Source organism: Dipodomys spectabilis, unplaced genomic scaffold, assembly GCF_019054845.1.
Source record: "Dipodomys spectabilis isolate Male_0828 unplaced genomic scaffold, ASM1905484v1 ptg000370l, whole genome shotgun sequence".
Taxonomy (NCBI): Eukaryota; Metazoa; Chordata; class Mammalia; order Rodentia; family Heteromyidae; genus Dipodomys; species Dipodomys spectabilis.
The window spans coordinates 2,769,702-2,787,903 of NW_024871047.1; the positions used below are offsets into that span (position 1 = coordinate 2,769,702).

At 42.7% G+C, this 18,202-nt stretch overlaps 1 protein-coding gene across 1 annotated transcript in view; it reads left to right on the forward strand.

Moving 5' to 3' along the window:
* Msn (moesin) overlaps positions 1–18,202 on the forward strand; it is a 92,713-nt gene that overhangs the window by 62,144 nt on the left and 12,367 nt on the right. The window contains exons 3-7 of the mRNA XM_042666931.1: positions 11,822–11,917; positions 13,024–13,298; positions 15,207–15,290; positions 16,115–16,261; positions 17,534–17,630. Coding sequence (XP_042522865.1) covers positions 11,822–11,917; positions 13,024–13,298; positions 15,207–15,290; positions 16,115–16,261; positions 17,534–17,630 — 699 coding nt within the window. The remainder of the gene's footprint in view (positions 1–11,821; positions 11,918–13,023; positions 13,299–15,206; positions 15,291–16,114; positions 16,262–17,533; positions 17,631–18,202) is intronic.

An 18,202-nucleotide genomic window follows, 5' to 3' on the forward strand; every position in this document is an offset into this window, starting at 1 on the left:
TGCTCATGTAACTGTACAGTATTTTTACAATAAAAATGTATTAAAAGTGAAAAAAGAAGGAAAACTTGCTATTTATAACAATATGCATCAACCTTGAAGGCCTCAGGTTAAGTTTAAATAAGCCAGGTACAGAGAGACAAATACTGCATGGTCTCACTCATATGTGGAATCTAAAAACTGTTGAGTAGCATGGTGGTTCCCAGGGCTTGGACAATGAGCAAGTGGAGGTTAGAGTGATGTTCAAAAGATATAAAGAAGACTAAGTTTTAAAGATTTATTGCATGATCTGGCAACTATACTTAATGATGTATTTTTTTGGAAAGTTGTAGAAAGTAGACTTGAAGTGCTACCATACCGTCATATAAAATGGTGGATAGGTAAGCTGGACACTTGTGATTTACGCCTGTAATCCTTGCTACTCAAGAGGCTGATATCCAATGGCCATGGTTCAAAGTCAGCTCCAGCAGAAAAATCTATGAGACTCTTATCTCTAATTAATTAGCAAAAAGAAATAGAGCTGTGACTCAAGTGGTAGAACACCAGCCTTGAGTGGAAAAAGCCAAGTGAGAGCACAAGGCCCCAAGTACAAGCCATACTACTGGCACAAAACAAGAAATGACAGGTAAGATGACACATATGACTGTGTGATTTAATTCTTACAATGATCCTACCTCTGAGAAGTAAAAGAAACTACCTTGGGTCATATAGTTAGTAAGTGCCATAGGGAATTTTCAACACAGCGTTGACTGAACAAACATACGCCTCCTTCTCGCACAGCACATTTCTTGAGCTCAGTGAGACGGTTACAGCTTGGAGAAGACTCAGAGAAAGCTTCTAAGGAGTACAGTCAGTTTCTGTGAGGTCAGAAAGGGCAGAGCTGTGACCTCATACGTGAAAGCTACAGGAAAAAATATTTGAGCTTGAGACAAAGAATGGAGAATATGCTTCTTGTGAGGGGAGGCACCTAAGGATGGGAATCCACAGAGGTCTGTGTTCATAGGCAGTTGGAGGATGTGAGCTCTTCCCTCTGTCTAATTTGATGAGGCATAGAGAGGAAATCCACTGTGCCTGGCCCTTGAGACCCATCATTCAAGGAGGCCTCTTTTGTGGGAGCCAGGGTCTGGGAGGAAGAAGGTATACTCCTTGGGAGGAATTGACTAAAGTTGAGGCCATCCTGGAACCCAGCAGTCATCTGGCCTATGACCAGACGGGAAACAGACTGGAGAGGAAGCACCCTCCTTGGCACAAGTGATAAATAACTGGCAACAATGGAAAGCCATAGCTTAAGGAGGCTCAGAGCCTGGTGGGAAATGAAAGTGGGGCCCCAAATTGCCCCCTCAGTTTACCTCAGTTTCTCATGAATATGCTCACTGCCAGGAAAAAGAGACAGCACATTTTGCTACAGGAATTCTGTGGCCTGCTTGCCAAAGAATTTTAGACTGATTTCTTCAGCTTCATCTTGGATTACCAAGTTGACACTAGGGGGCAATGTCACCACTGTGAGTAGCATTTTTGAGAACCATCCGCCAGGTTTCTTCCCTACTTAGCTTCTTTAGTCTTGGCTATATAGTTTGTTTCTATTTCCCCTCTCCTGTCTTTGAGCTTTGGGTCAGACATGGAATCTCAGTGCATACATTAATTCATCTACTTACTGCCTCACTGACTGTTCACTAGACCTAGCAAACACCATCTCTGCCCGTATTAATTAGGATTTCTTTATCTATAAAAGCATAGATAAACACATGAAGCATAGATAAAACACTTGCAGTGTTCCTCCTACAAAGGAGGAAAGAAATATTCTTGAGGCTCAGATTACATGGAATGGGGCATTGGGCCTTGATGATCTTTGATTTCTTATTTAGCATCTTAGAAATTTTCTCAGTAAGATGGTAACCATATTAAGATGTGAAAGATTGGGCTGGGAAGGTGGCTCAGTGGTAGAGTGCTTGCCTTGCATGCCTGAGGCCCTGGGTTCGATTCCTCAGCACCACATAAGCAAAAAAGAAAAAAGCCAGAAGTGGCACTGTGGCTCAAGTGGTAGAGCGCTAGCCTTGAGCTGAAGAGTTGAGGGACAGCGCCCAGGCCCAGAGTTCAGGCCCCACAACCGGCCCCCCCCCCAAAAAAAAGATGTCAAAGATTTTCTTTTTAATCCTGAATTATAGTGCCTAGTGCATAGCAAACATTCTAACCTTGGTCTTTCTCACTGACAAAATATAAGTAGGGGGGAATTACAATGGTACTTCATTGGAGGGAACCATGAAATCACAAAGACTTTTTGGCTCAGTAAAGTAGTTGGAATTTGTGGACTTTGCAGTAAGGACAGCAGCCCCCCCCCCCCCTCTCTCTCTCTCTCTCTCTCTCTCTCTCTCTCTCTCTCTCTCTCTCTTCCTGTCCCTCCCCTCTCTCCTTTCCTCCCTCTTCCCCCCCCTCCCTCATCCTCTCTCTCTTCTCTCTTCTCTCTCTCCTTCCCTCTCTCTCCTAGAGCTTGAACTCAGGACCTAGGCACTGTCCTTCAACTTTTTTGTTCAAGGCTAGTGCTCTACAATTTGAGCCACAGTTCTACTTCTAGCTTTTTGGTGGTTAATTGGAGATGAGTCTCAAGGATTTCTCTGTCTGGGCTGGCTTTGATTCTCAGATCTCAGCCTGCTTAGTAGGTAGGATTACAGGCAAGAGCTACCAGCACTCAGAAAACAGCCATGTCATTTATTCTGTTTTTATTTTATAAAATGTTTAATGTGTATTACTATAGTAATAAGTCTTTCTATTTTAAAGATTAGGAGCTGAGGCTTAGAAGAGAGAGTGGGTTCTGCTCAAGGACACAGAGCTATAGGAAGTAGTATGTTTGGGGCTTGGGCCAGGCAAGATAGCATTTCCAATTTTCTCTGTGCCTTGTCAACTATGTTCTCTATGAATCTACCCCCATCCTCTTGCCTGCTCCCCAAACTCAAACCCTAGCTTCAGGTGTTTGGTGCTCTTGCTCCCTGGAGCCTCAGTGAGTTGGGAAGATGCAACAATGTCTATAGCCCCTCTTGGACTTCTCTCATTATACATTGATTTGCTTTGAGGTGTGTGGTTCACTGCAACTGCCAATCCCATAATAGGATCTCTGTAGGCCTCAGGTATTAGGGCATTGACATAGTTTTGTACATAATTTCTCATGTGGTTCTTCTGGTGGCTCCAGCCTTGCTTCTTGCTTCTGCTCTGGGCTTCTTAAGTGGCTGATGCTGTCACCGCTTTGTTTATTCAGACAGATGCATGGGGTATACAAGGAGGGAAGATTCAGCTCTGGAAATGATTTGAGACCCCCTCCCCCAACCTTACTCAGCCCTCAGCTTAGACAGTCTGCACATGAAAAAGAGAAGTAATGGGTGTCTTCCTTACATCTGGGAGCCCTGGTCAGGATTTTCTCAAGAGCTAGATCTTTTCTATCCACTGGATTTCAGTTTTCCACTTTATGCAACTTTTGGGGATTTGTGATGTGGGGCAGACCAGAATTCACAGGCTTCTGTATCTTTTTTTTCCCTTTTCTTTTTGTTCTTTTTCTTTTTTTTTTTTTGTACCAGAACTGGGGCTTGAACTCAGGGCCTGGGTACTGCTCCTTAGCTTTTATGCTCAAGGCTGATGTTCTACCACTTGAGCCACAACTCCACTCCTGGCCTTTTAGTGGTTAATTTGGAAATAAGTGTCTCACAGACTTTCTTGCCCAGGCTGGCTTTGAACTGTGATTCTCAGATCTCAGCCTGCTCAGTCTAGGATTAGTCCCTAGTGTCTTCAGTTTCTTAAGCCAGTACCTTACAGACTGAAGTTCCTAGTACCTCTAGGTATATGTGGCAGATTCTAGGGGGTGACATAAAGCTATGGGATGAAAATGATTCAGTACATGTCTTATAATTATTTAAAAATCATTATTTACAGAATAGGAAATAAAATCCACACAGATGATTAAGACTAAACCTGGGGCTTCAAAGAAATTCTGTCTGGCTTGCAGCTATGTATCTTTCCATTTTACATCTTCATCTCACAACCCCCTCCAAACCTTGAGTGTTTTTATTCTTTATTTTCTGCTGCTTAAGGATTTCTCCTATGGCAGCCATGAGAAATACTAGCTTAGGTCAGATTACCTGGTAGGCTGGGTCCAAAATGGAACCAAGACAATTTATTTTTCTCAAAGGATGTAGGCATTTCTCAACAGTGAAACAAAAGGTCCTCTGTAATCATAGAGCTTGTTCCTGGAACAAGGAGCTAGGTATTTCTCTCTACCTTGTGAAGGAGAGTTTTTTTCCCCCTCTGGAGTGCAAATCTTAGCTGGCAGTGGGCAAAATTTGGTATTATTTCTAAATTCTGAGAATTGGAAATAGGGTCTGATCAAATGGTTCTTCATATCCCAGGGACTTTAACTGGAGATTTCCTTGTAACTTGTGGTCAAAGGTCATCTGTGTGTGCTTCCTTCTTTTCAATTTCAGTTTTGACTTTTTCACTTTGGAACTTCAGCACAGGGTGAGAGACACTGCTTATGTCTCCAAACCCTAGAACCTAGCGCAGTGGAAATTCTATGCTTCAATTTCTGTATATTCACACAAAAAAATGGTGCATAGAGAGAGAAAAATCCCCCACTGATCCTTAGATATTTCTTTTGACATTGCTTTAGCTATTGATTTATCTAACTTCTCAGAGCAACTCTGGATGTCAGAACTGCATTAGTCCCATGGTCCTCTCCCTACCCATTCATTGTCTGTGAAACAGACAACGTGGTACAAGAGACTAAGGGACTTACTCCTGGGTCCTCCAATCTGTACAATCTGTACCTGCCTTAATTCCCTTCAACTTTTAGGATTTCTCAGCTTCTTTAACTGGTTTGTTGGTGCAGGCAAAAGACAGTTAGGTTCTTCCAGTTCTATTCTTAGGCAGCTCCTAGCAGGAGTTCTGTTGGTTCAACTTTTTGTTCTTCATCTCCATGAGACTTGCTCTCTCTCAAGACTAGGTCTTTTATTGGCACTTCCTTCCCACCAATTGATTCTGAATACACTATTTTTCTGCAACCCTGTGGAAAATTAGTACAACTGCTAATTAAGCCTTACCTTTGATCTACAACAAGAGCTTAAAAAACTCACATCTGTCCCTCTAGCCTATGTAAAAAGTCAGTATCACACTTCAGTATAAGCATTCACAGTTCTCCATTTACAGTTTTGCTGGCAGCTCTTGATGGTTAACTTAGAATAAGGGTCTTACCTAGCCCTTAGTCTTTGAACTTCCCTCACCATCTCTCATCACCATCTTTCCTTGCCCCATTTATTGTTTCTAAATGTGTTGTGTATGGAATAGTGCTGGGGTTTGAACTTATAGCTTTCCCTGGTATTCTACCACTTGAGTCATGTCTCCAGCTCTTTTTTTGCTTTAGTTGTTCTTCAGCTAGAGTCTTTTGGTTTCATGCTTTTGGATGGGCCAGCCTTAGACTACAGTCCTTCTACCTATGCCTCCCACGTAGCATGAGGCACCATTATCAGGCTTTGCTTGTTGAAATGGGGTTTTCCTAAATTTTTATGCAGGCTATCTATCCTCAAAGCAATGATCGTCCTGATCTTCATCTCTCAAGTAGCCAGTACTATAGACATGAGCCATCTTGCTCTCACTTAAATATATTCTTAATTACCCAAGTCTGCAAGAGGTGAGTAGGAAATAAGATTTTGCAAATAAAAAAGTTTCAATGTAATTAGTGGAATGAAATAAATTAAAAGAGATATTATTTAAAACACATCACCAAATTGGTTAGATGGGGAAGCTGAAAATCGGGAATGGAAATAGTGCCTTAAGAGCACACAGCTAGTTGGAGACTTTTGCTCGGGTTTCTTGATATCTGATATCAAACTATGATGAGAAAATGGGGGCACAGGGATGTGTCTTGTTGTTTTGGGGAGATGGCTGTTGTCTGTGCCTAGTGGGAAATTAAGAAATCATAATTAATACAGAAGTGGTCCATGTTCAGTATATAGCTAGGGTATATTGGACAAACTCTAGTTTGGCAGCTAGTTAATTTAAGAACCCTGAGGTCCTGTGAGACTGGCATCAAGACACAGCTGCTAGTGGTGTAGGCTGTGGAGGCAGATCCATTAGGACTCAGGTTTTTGCAGGCATCCCCTCTAAGCCACTGTTTCCGCACCTGTATCTTACAGGGTGGTTTTGTGTTCAAAGTCTGCTACATAGGGGGACATATTTCTTTCTTTCCTTTTTTTTTTTGGTCAGTCCTGGGGGGGTAAACTCAGGGCTTGAGCACTGTCCCTGAGCTTCTTTTCCTCAAGGCTAACACTCTACTACTTGAGCCACAGTGCCTTTTCTGTTTATGTGGTACTAAGGAATTGAACTCAGACCTTCATGCATGCTAGGCAAGCACTCTACCACTAAGCCACATTTCCAGGAACTCATATTTCTTTGGGGCTCTGAAACATTGGGTGCCAAATGTGGTACTAGTCTTTGAGTGCATAGTAGAGACTTTGTGGCAGTAATGAAGGGGTGTGTGTGTGTGTGTGTGTGTGTGTGTGTGTGTGTGTGTGTGTGTGTGTGTGTGTGTGTGTGTGTGTTTGTGTGTGTGTGTGTGTATGGTGTGTGGGGTGTGTGTAAGAGAGAGAGAGAGAAATATAAATTTGCTCACAGAGAAGGACATAATTCTTAGTCCTTCCTTGCTTCTATCAGGTTATATCTTTTAGATTCCCTACTGACCTCCCCCAACACCTCCATTTCCATCTCCTTCCTGAAAAAAATAGAAAAGATAGGAAGTGCTTAATGTCCCTGACCTCATTAGGATGTGGCTCAGTTTAGTGCTGTTAACTCTGCTCCCAGTTGGGGGCATGCTGGGGTGGAGCTGACAGCCTGACCATTAACATGCTGATGTCAGAAACTGGAGAACAGACCCTGACTGTCTTTTCCTGGCAGAGCTCCCTTTCCTGCCCACTGCTCAGCCAGGAGGCCCAGGGAACCAAAGGGCCCCTAGGCTAATTCACCGAGCTACCTTCTCTGTTTCTACTCTTAACCTGAGAGTAGTAAGAGGAATTATAACTAATGTCTGACAAGGGCCAGCACAAAGCTTCTCAGCACCCAGGAACAGCATAGCTTTGAAATATAGTTTCCACAGAGCTTGCTTTGTCTTCTGAAATGCTCTTGCTTGGGGTATTGTAAATGGGGTTGAGTCTTAAGTGCAGGGGCATTGCATCCAATTTCTTTCCTTTTATCCCTTACACTCTCCTTCCATCTTCCCTTCCCTTCCCTTCCCTTCCCTTCCCTTCCCTTCCCTTCCCTTCCCTTCCCTTCCCTTCCCTTCCCTTCCCTTCCCTTCCCTTCCCTTCCCTTCCCTTCCCTTCCCTTCCCTTCCCTTCCCTTCCCTTCCCTTCCCTTCCCTTCCCTTCCCTTCCCTTCCCTTCCCTTCCCTTCCCTTCCCTTCCCTTCCCTTCCCTTCCCTTCCCTTCCCTTCCCTTCCCTTCCCTTCCCTTCCCTTCCCTTCCCTTCCCTTCCCTTCCCTTCCCTTCCCTTCCCTTCCCTTCCCTTCCCTTCCCTTCCCTTCCCTTCCCTTCCCTTCCCTTCCCTTCCCTTCCCTTCCCTTCCCTTCCCTTCCCTTCCCTTCCCTTCCCTTCCCTTCCCTTCCCTTCCCTTCCCTTCCCTTCCCTTCCCTTCCCTTCCCTTCCCTTCCCTTCCCATCTTCCCTTCCCATCTTCCCTTCCCATCTTCCCTTCCCTTCCCATCTTCCCTTCCCTTCCCATCTTCCCTTCCCTTCCCATCTTCCCTTACCTTCCCATCTTCCCTTCTTCTTCTTCCCTTCCCCTTTTTTTCTCCAGTGCTGGGGCTTGAACTCAGGTCCTGATCCCTGCTCCTTAGCTTTCTTTTTTCTTTGGCCATGGGGCCTGAACACTGGGTCTGGGCTCTGTCCCTCAGCTCTTCAGCTGAAGGTCAGCGCTCTGTCACTTGAGTCACAGCGCCACTTCCAGCTTTGTCTGCTTATGTGGTGCTGAGGAATCGAACCCAGTGCCTCATGCATGCAAGGTAAGCACTCTACAACTGAGCCACCTTCCCAGCCCCTGCCCCTTAGATTTTTACTCAAGACTGATTATCTACTATCGAGCCATAACTTCACTTCCAACTTTTTTTGGGTGGTTAATTGGAGATTCTAATGTCTCAGATTTGTCTGCTTCGACTGGCTTAGAATTGCAATCCTCAGATCTCAGCCTCCTGAGAAGATAAGATTCAGATGTGAGCCTTGAACATCTGATATTTACTCCTGGGAAAGTGGCTCAGTGGTAGAGCGCTTGCCTTGCATGCATGAGGCCCTGGGTTCGATTCCTCAGAACCACATAAGCAGAAAAAGCTGGAAGTGGCGCTATGGCTCAAGTGGTAGAGCACTAGCCTTGAGCTAAAGAGCTGAGGGACAGCGCCCATGCCCAGAGTTCAAGCCCCATGACCGCCCCCCCCCCCAAAAAAAAAAACCCCTCAGTTTGTAAAGATAAAGGAAAATAAAGAAAGGCTGAGTTGATTATACCAATGATTTATAATGTAATCAGTTATTCCCATGTAAGCAATTTTTTGTGAAACCTAAAGACAGAGTTCAGGGAGCTTCTAGGTAAGCTAAACATGTAGACTTTAGTGGAGATAGATGGCTTGAGGACACAGACACTATGCACCCCTTCTGTCACTTACCCTTGATAGCTCTTTTTTCTGGTTGTTAATCTATATCCTTTGTAATAACCCTTATAATAAGCAAGCATGGGCTGGGTGCTGGTGGTTCATGCCTGTAATCCTAGCTACTCAGGAGGCTGACATCTGAGGATCAAGGTTGGAAGCCAGCCAGGGCAGAAAGTCCCTGTGAGACCTTTTTTGGTCGGTTGTAGGGCTTGAACTCTGGGCCTGGGCACTGTTCAACTCTTCAGCTCAAGGCAAGCACTCTACCACTTGAGCCATAGTACCACTTCTGGTTTTCTGGTGGTTTATTGGAGATAAGAGTCTCATAGACTCTCTTGCCTAGGTTGGCTTTGAACCACAATCCTCATATCTCGCCCTCCTGAGTTGCTAGGATTTACAGGCGTGTGCCACAAGTGCATTTGGCTCCGGTGAGACTTTTATCACCAATAAGTGACTCAAAAACCAGAAGTGGTGCTCTGTGGCTCAAATAGTAGAGTGCTAGCCTTTGGCACAAAGAGTTCTCAGGGACAGCACCTAGGCACTGAGTTCAAAACCTACAACTGACAAAAAAGGCAAGTAAATAATGCTGCGATAAACATAGTTGTGCTGGTAGCTTTAGTATGGCCTTGTTTGTGATCATTTGGGTAAATGCCCAAAAGTGGGATTGCTGGGTCATAGGGGAGCTCTATGTGGAGTCTTTTGAGGAACCTCCATACTGCTTTCCGGAGATATTGAACAAGTTTACACTCCCAATAACAATGCAGTAGGGTTTCCTTCTGTTCACATTCCCTCCGGCATCTGTTTAGATTTCTTGATTATAGCCATTCTAACTGGGGTGAGGTGGTATCTCAATGTTGTTTTGATTTGCGTTTCTTTTGTGGCTAGAGAAGTTGAGCATTTCTTCATGTGTCACTTGGCCATTCTTATTTCTTCTTCAAAGAAGTTTCTCTTTAACTCTTTAGCCCACTTATTAATCATGCAGTTGTTTCTTTGAGGATTTGTTGTTACCATAGCTAAGATATGGAACCAACTCAGATGCCCCTCAATAGATGAATGGATCAAGAAAATGGGATATATATAAAATGGAATTCTATACCTCCATCAGAAGTAATGACACCACCCCATTTGTTAGGAAATGGAAAGATTTGGAAAAAATTATACTAAGTGAAGTAAGCCAGGCCCAAAGAAACATAGGTCCTATGGTTTCCCTTATTTGCAATAACTAGTATATGTCTAGGACAAGCAGAAAAGGTCAGAAGGTATGTACATATGACCATATAAGATGATGCTAAGTGAAATGAACCACAAGATAGGGACACAAGAGATTTTTATCTTGCTGTTGTTTTAAATGTATTTATAATTTACTATATGATTTGTTTTGTTTCTTTTGTATGTTCTTCCCCCATGATATAACCCCTGTTTTCACTGTATTTGATTCCGGTGCCCTGCATCTTGTTTATACATTTTTGTAATTTGGGGAGGGGAAGATAAATAACAAAATGCTGAAATAAGGATACAGGTTGACTCATTGTAACAATGAGATGTACAAGACACTAGGTTGAAAACTAACTTTACAACTTTGGCGAGGGGGGGTGGGGGGAGGGAAGAGGTGGGGAGGTGGGGAGGGAAGGGATGGTAGGGGAAAAACAAAGAATGAGGTAATAATGCTGGATAGGAAACGTACTCATTACCTTTCTCATGTAACTGTAACCCCTTTGTTCATTATCTTTACAATAAAAATATATACTAAAAAAAGACCCAAACTTACAAAATAAAAAAAATATAAATAAATACATAAATAAACTAAAAAAGGCAAGTAAACATAAAAAGATAAAGACAAAATTTTGGAGTAAGCCAGGAGACCAGGATATAGGAGTTAACACAATAATCTCTGCTTGAAGCCTATAATTTGTGTAGAAGTAGACAGCTACATGGTGCTATAGGGGGAGGAAAGGGGGTGGTAAAGAGCACTGGATCTGAATGGATTTGGAGTTAAATAGAACTAGTTTAAATCCTGACTCTGCCACTCACTGTCTGAAACTTGAATAAATCATTTTATTTCTGAATTCATTTTTGCTATCTACAAAATGGGCCTAATTGTATCATAGAGCTATTATAAAACTTAATGAAGGTAACAGAGCTAACTTATTGGTGTGGTACAGTGCTCCTAAATAATGCAGAGCTGTTGATGCATCTCCCTCCCCCCCACCTCTCTCTCCTCCTCTCCCCCCTCTCTCTGTGTCTGTGTACACTAGGGCTTAAACTCAATGTGTGGACCTGTCCATTAGGTTTTTTTTTTTATGTGGTGCTGGGGAATCGAACCCAGGACCTCACGCATGCAAGGCAAGCGCTCTACCACTGAGCCACCTTCCCAGCCCCTCCGTTAGGTTTTTTATTCAAGGCTGGTGGTCTACATTTGAGCTACAGCTCCATTTCTAGCTTTTTGCTGGTTGATTGGATATAAGAGTGTCATGTATGTTCCTCCCAAGACTGGTTTTGAAACTCAATACTCAGATCTGCAGTCTTCTGAGTAACTAGGGTTACAGGTGTGAGCCACCAGTTCCAGCTCCACCTGCGTATTTTTAGGGGGTGGGAGGAGCTACTGGTACTCAGGGCCTGAGCTGCTTTTGCTCAAGGTTAGCGTCTTTTGCTCAAGGTTAGCCATAGCTCCACTTGCAGCTTTTTTGGTAGCTTTAGTGGAGATACCAGTCTCATGGATTTTCCTGCCTGGGCTGGGTTTGAATCACAATCTTCAGATCTTAGCCTCCTGAGTAGTTAGGATTATAGGTGTGAGCTACTAGTGTCCAGCTCCAGCTGCGTATCTTAATTGTTCAAAATCATAGGTTTGGTTTCATAATGACACTTTCATATATGCTTATAAAAATGTACTTTGATCGTATTTGCCCCCATTACCCTGTCTTGTCCCTCTCCCTTTTCATTGGCCTGTCTGCTTCCAAATAGTCTTCTATCATGTCTTCTTAGAAAGTTTAGATTCTGCACATTACATTTTTGACTGCTGCACGAGTGTGTTTTCTTTCTAGACTGTGAGCTCTTAACACCTATTAAGGACAGAGACAAAATTGGCTCCACCTTGTGCCTACAGTATGCCTGGCATACTGTAGGTATTCAACCAGTGTTTTGGGGGGCTTTTCTTTTCCAGGTGGTGAAAACAATTGGCCTGCGGGAAGTTTGGTTCTTTGGTCTGCAGTACCAGGACACTAAGGGTTTTTCCACTTGGTTGAAACTCAATAAGAAGGTAACTGGTTATTCCTCTTTTGGGTTTAGAATTCTTTCTCCCAACAAAATGAGCTCAAGGGATAATGTACTAGCTAGTAAATCTGGGATACTTATGGCTTTGGTTGTCATTGGGTTGTTTATTAATCACCTTTGCTTTTTTTGGTTGGTCTTGGGGCTTGAACTCGGGCTGGGTGCTGTCCCTGAGCTCTACAGCTCAAGGCAAGTGCTCTGCTACTTGAGCTACAGTGCGACTTTGGTTTTTTGGTTGTTAATGGAGATAAGAGTCTCATGGACTTTCCTGCTCGGACTGGATTTGAACCATGATCCTCAGATCTCAGCCTCCTGAATAGTTAGGATTACAGGCATAAGCCACCAGCACCTGGCTCTTAATCACCTTTATAAGAAGAACAAAGAACTTAGCCATGGCAAAGATGTTGGTCTCTATCCCTTTTGACTTCTACCAAGAAGAATGTCCAGGACCAAGACTTATTTTAAACCAAAGCTATTAATGATTCTTCAACAGAGAATCTGTTACATCTGGGGATGTAACTCAATGGTAGAGCATATTCAGAGCTCTGAGTTTAGTCCTAAGTATGGAAAAATATAAAAAAAGGGATTGATATCCTTTTCTTTTTTTCAAACTCAAGGGCTATATTTGTTTAAAAGAGATGCATAGCAAAAAGAAAAGTACTCTTTATGTGACTTATATAACTATAACCCTTCTGTACAATAACAATAAAGATGTACAAAAAGAGGCATAGACTTTTAAACTGAGCAAAGATCTTAAAGATATGTCTTTAGCCTGTCCTTCTCTCACTGATCTACTGATGTCTGATCTCATATAGATGCTTCCTTTTTTTCCCTTTTTTATGTGTGCCAGTAGGGACTTGAACTGAAGGCTTTTTTACTCAAGAATAGTAGCACTCTACTACTTGAGGCACAGCTCCAGTTCCATGTTTTTGCTGGATAATTGAAGAGTCTAACGGACTTTTCTACCCTGGCTGCCTTCAGACCCCAATCCTCAGATCTCAGCCTTCTGAGTCACTAGGATTATAGGCATGAGCTATGAGTGTCTGGCTTACTAAAGCCTATTTTTGAGAGCCTGTAATTCCTTGCTATTCCCAGGTGACTGCACAGGATGTGCGGAAGGAAAGCCCCCTTCTCTTCAAGTTCCGGGCCAAGTTCTATCCTGAGGATGTATCTGAGGAATTGATCCAGGACATCACTCAACGCCTCTTCTTTCTGCAAGTGAAGGAGGGGATTCTCAATGATGACATTTATTGCCCACCTGAAACTGCTGTGCTGTTGGCCTCCTATGCTGTCCAGTCCAAGTATGGTGATTTTAATAAGGAGGTGCACAAGTCTGGCTACTTGGCTGGAGACAAGTTGCTGCCCCAGAGGTAAGGTGGTACCCTGACTTGCTTTACCCTGGTCAAAGGGAGCTGCAGCCCAAGGCTGACTAATTCCCTGTTCCACAGGGGCTGCCAAATCTGTTCTTTCCACTAGGGTCTCTCTGAAGACTGTGTTCTGATGCTCCGAGAGATATATTGACACATAGTGTCATACTTTTTATTTTCTAGCTCCCAATATAAAAAGCCTTTTTCTTTCTCTCTGCCTGGTTACAGAACTCCATTACCCTGGAGACAGGTGCTTATGTAGAACCAGAGATGGATTGATTTTTTTCCCCCCTCCCTGGTCTTATTTTCTCTATCCTTTTCACTGATTTAGATCTTTTATTTCAGAAGTTCACAGGGGAAACAGAAATGCGTAAGATAGGGACATGGGGAGCTCAAACAGTTTTTTAATATTAATAACCAGTATACAGACTTCTCTGTTTTTGTAAACTTCAAAATTGGAAGTTCTGTTATTTTTTTTTTTTTGATTTGTTTAGGCATTATGACAATACATGAAACTAATAAAGCAGGCATTATCCTTATTCTCTGGCTTAGGAAATAGAGGTACAGAGGAACTTGCACTGAGTTGCCTCATTTCCTCACAGCTCATTTAAGAACAAGCCAGGCTCGAAACTCGAAGTGTGTGTGTGTGGGGGGGGAGGGTAACTGGGGCTTTAACTCAGAGCCTTGGTACTGTCCCTTAGCTTTTTTTGCTCTAGGTGGTTAATTGGATGTAAGAGCCTAAGCTGGCTTTGAATCGCATTCTTAGATCTGAGCCTTTTGAATTTATAGGTATGAACCACCAGCACGTAGTATTGATTTTTTTTGTTGTTGTTGGTCATAGGACTTGAACTCTGGGCCTGGGCTCTGTCCCTGGGTTCTTCAGCTCAAGGCTAGTGCTTTACCAGGTGAGCCACAGCACCACTTCCAGCTTTTTCTGTGTATGTGGTACTGAGGAATCAAACCTGGGGCTTCATGCACTCTAGGCAAGCACTCTACTACTAGGCCACATTTCCAGCCCTAGTATTGAATTTTTTGTTGTTGTTGTTGTTGGTTGTGGGTCATGAACTCTGGGCCTGGCCACTGTCTCTGCATTCTTCAGCTCAAGGCTAGCACTCTACCACTTGAACCACAGCGCCTCTTCCGGCTTTTTCTGCTTATGTGGTGCTGAGGAATCGAACCCAGGGCTTCATGCATACAAGACAAGCACTCTACCACTGAGCCACCTTCCCAGCTCCCAGTATTGAATTTTTTTTAACCCTGAGTTTTTTTCTGTGACATGTGATATTCATTTCCATAGGCTGTTGGATTAGAAAGCAAAACTAAGCATCATTCTGGGCTCCCTCATGCCATTGGAGCTGCGACATGTGTACAACCCATCAGAGTGTATTAAGGAAACTAGTTGTACCGTAAAACTCTCTCAGTCATTGCTATGATGCCTGCAATGCATATTTAAAGCAAACCTTGTTTATAGTCTAGTAGATCTGGGCTTGGTTCTCTGTTCTTTATCCAAAATCCGTCTTCTTATCCATGAATGGCATTCTTTTAAATATAAAGTGTTGGTCCCAGGAGGATCTAGGGGAGAATGTGCTGGTTTTTTTTTTTTTTTCTTTTAAGTTTCATCCCAACTGTGAGCCTCTCAGGTCCTCATGGACTTATGACACATTACTGTGCTTAGAGACTGCAGCACAGTATTTTTTTTATTACAGGTACAAAGAAGGTAATCTCATCATCATCTGGTTTGGCCATCTGTTTTTGCAGCTATCCTACTTCTTAGGCAGTTCCTTATGTCTAATATCTTTATTAATTTCAATTTGAGTCTAGTGTACAACCTCAATGGGTCAATTGTAAATGTTTACCAATGCCTTAGAGACTAAGGGGGATTCCTTTCCCTCTTGCACTTTGTCTTTCCAGAGTCCTGGAGCAGCACAAACTCAACAAGGACCAGTGGGAGGAGCGGATCCAGGTGTGGCATGAGGAACACCGGGGCATGCTCAGGTAAGCCTATCCAGCAGCTGTGAGCCCCATTCCCCCCACCACTGCCCTTTGCAGGGAGAATGATAGTGGGTTCTAAAGAGATGAGGCAGACAATCAGGTGAATTAATGGATATTGCAGAAAGAGAATATAGGTGATTCTGGCAACTTGAACCATTATGAGGAATGCTCTTTGTTTAGGTAAATAGTGACAACTAAGTAGCGCAAAAAGTTTTGACTACAAAGAAATGGGGGAGGTCTCAGGACCCCTAGAGAATTTCTGGACTACTTGGTAGCTCTTTCCACAAAAAGAAACAATGGTGAAAGGGGATCTCTGAACATTGCAAAGAATTTTTTTTCTAGTTGAGGAATAAACCTCATCATTTTTCCCAACAATACTCTCTAAGCTCTGATAAGAACTTAGATAAAGGTGCTTGTATAAAAGAGGCTTTCACAGAAGTGGTGCTGTGGCTCAAGTAGTAGAGCACTATTCTTGAACAAAAGAAGCTCAAGGACAGCACCCAGGCCCTGAGTTCAAGCCCCAGAACTGGCACCAAAATAAGAGGTTTTCATAAATGAATGAGGAGAAGAAAATAGCTTCTATGACAATTGACATGTCAGAGGCCATCAAAGCCTTCCTCCTTATTCGGAGCCTCAGATATGAGGTTCTTAACTATAAATTTACTTAACAAAAGTCATGTAAGTTCTCTGTTCTCTGCCATCAGCTTCTATCTCCTTCCCCATGCCTGACAGTATCAGAAACACAGAACAAGTTGGCTTCTCTTTCTCCTTGAGTGACTAAGAGGCTTCCTTCTGTGACATGCCCTTCCCTACTCTGTATCATTTAGGGAGGATGCTGTTTTGGAATATCTGAAGATTGCCCAAGATCTGGAGATGTATGGTGTGAATTATTTCAGCATCAAGAATAAGAAAGGCTCAGAGCTGTGGCTGGGTGTCGATGCCCTGGGTCTCAACATCTATGAGCAGAATGACAGGTATCGCTTAAACCTCTTTTAGTTTGAATTGCTCTGACATATAGGGTTCATCCTTTTGGATACAGACTTTAGTCTTTTCTACTTAATGTAAGCTAGGCCTGATGATTTTATAACATCCCATATGCATCTAAATCCTGTACACTGTTGTAGCCACTAACCACATGTGGCTATTGAACACTTGAAATATGGCTACTCTCAATTGAGAGATGTTGTAAGCACGTTACGGAGTACACACCACTTTAATGACCTAATGTGAACAATTAAATGTGTTTTGTCAGTGACAAAAATGACAAGAGAAATCAGCTTAAAGGAAGAAAGATTTATTTTGGTTCACAGTTTCAGAGGTATCAGTCCATGGTTTCTTGGTGTAATTCCTTTGAGCCTGTGGCATGTGACAGAGTAAAGCTGCTCCTTTCATGGAAGCCAGGAAGCAGAGCTGAAGAATGGGGATGGTGACCCAAGAGTATAACCCCAATGACCTACTTCCTCTAGCTAGGCTCTGTCCTAAGGTTTCTACTACCTTACAATAATATCATTAGCTAGAGCCCAAGCCACATGAATTTTGGGGAAATGTTTAAGATCTAAACTATAAACAGAATATTAAATGTCTCAGTGTTTTAAGAAAATATTTACATATTCTGATGATAGTATTTGGTCTGTATTGGCCTAAAGTGTTTTTCCAATTAGTTCTACCTGTTTATTTTAATTTTTTTACTTATTTTCATATAGGTTAGAAAAAAAATTAAAAAGTCATATATGTAATTTTTACTGCATTTTTAGGGTGCAGTTCTGGCCTAGAATTTGCCTCATCAAGATTTGAAGTTCAAGTTCCATGTAATCATTAAGTGGTTTTGTGCTTATAATTTTATTGTAGTTTTATCTCACTTGATTGTTTTTTATATTTGGTGTGTCCTTGGTGAGGATGGGAATCAGTAGATTATGGTTTCACATAATTCTGAATTCTGGAGTTCATTATTTGCTGTCTCTCCAACCTTTATAATATTTGATAGGAGAATCTCAGTTAAATAGGGCTGAAGGACTATTTTAAGATCCATGCCTCAACTAAAAATGGAACAAAATGAATCGTGGAGATTGGAACAGGATTAAGGTGTTGATTGTGGTATTAGGAAGTCCTTTGTAAAACCTCAGTATTGGAAATTGACTTGATGGCATGTGATAGCTGAGCTAGCAATGAAAGGATACGAGTCAGGCAACAGCGCTGTCTGTCTCATCTTGCCTTTGTTCTAATGCTGCTGGTTTCCATTTGTACAGACTGACTCCCAAGATTGGCTTCCCCTGGAGTGAAATTAGAAACATCTCTTTCAATGATAAGAAATTTGTCATCAAGCCTATTGACAAAAAAGCCCCGGTGAGTGACCCTGATAGGTTCTTTGCCAAGGCTTGGATATGCTAGGGGCAATTATGTCATTATATCTGTCCCTCTTTTACTGGAATGTGAGAACATCTACTTAGGTGTGCATATGCATGTGGACAGGGTACACAAATGGAGACAGTTAGAAGGGGATACCAATACTAAGAAATAGCCAAGAGGCACCTTGTTACCTGTGCCTTCTGCATCTGTCTCTCAAGTGCTATCCTATCTCCCTTTGTGGATAGTGAACACCATAAGAAGTCCAAAGTGCTGCTCCTTAGCCAGTACTATTTGCTGCTCTGAGGGTGGTAGAAAGAGAATACCCTCACCTTTCCAGTTCCTGAGCCCCAGAAGGTGGAGAGTTTGTGTATTTGGTGTGTGTGTGTGTGTTGACCCACTATTAGGACATCTAAAACTGAGAGCTGGCATATTACCCCAGGTCGAACTCAAATTCACAATCCCTGTCTTTGGGGACAAGTGTCTTATCGATTAGAATACTGGGGCAAGTGTGGTCTATAATTGTGGGAAAAGGACAAAGCCAGGAAAAGTCCACATCCAAAGATAGTCAT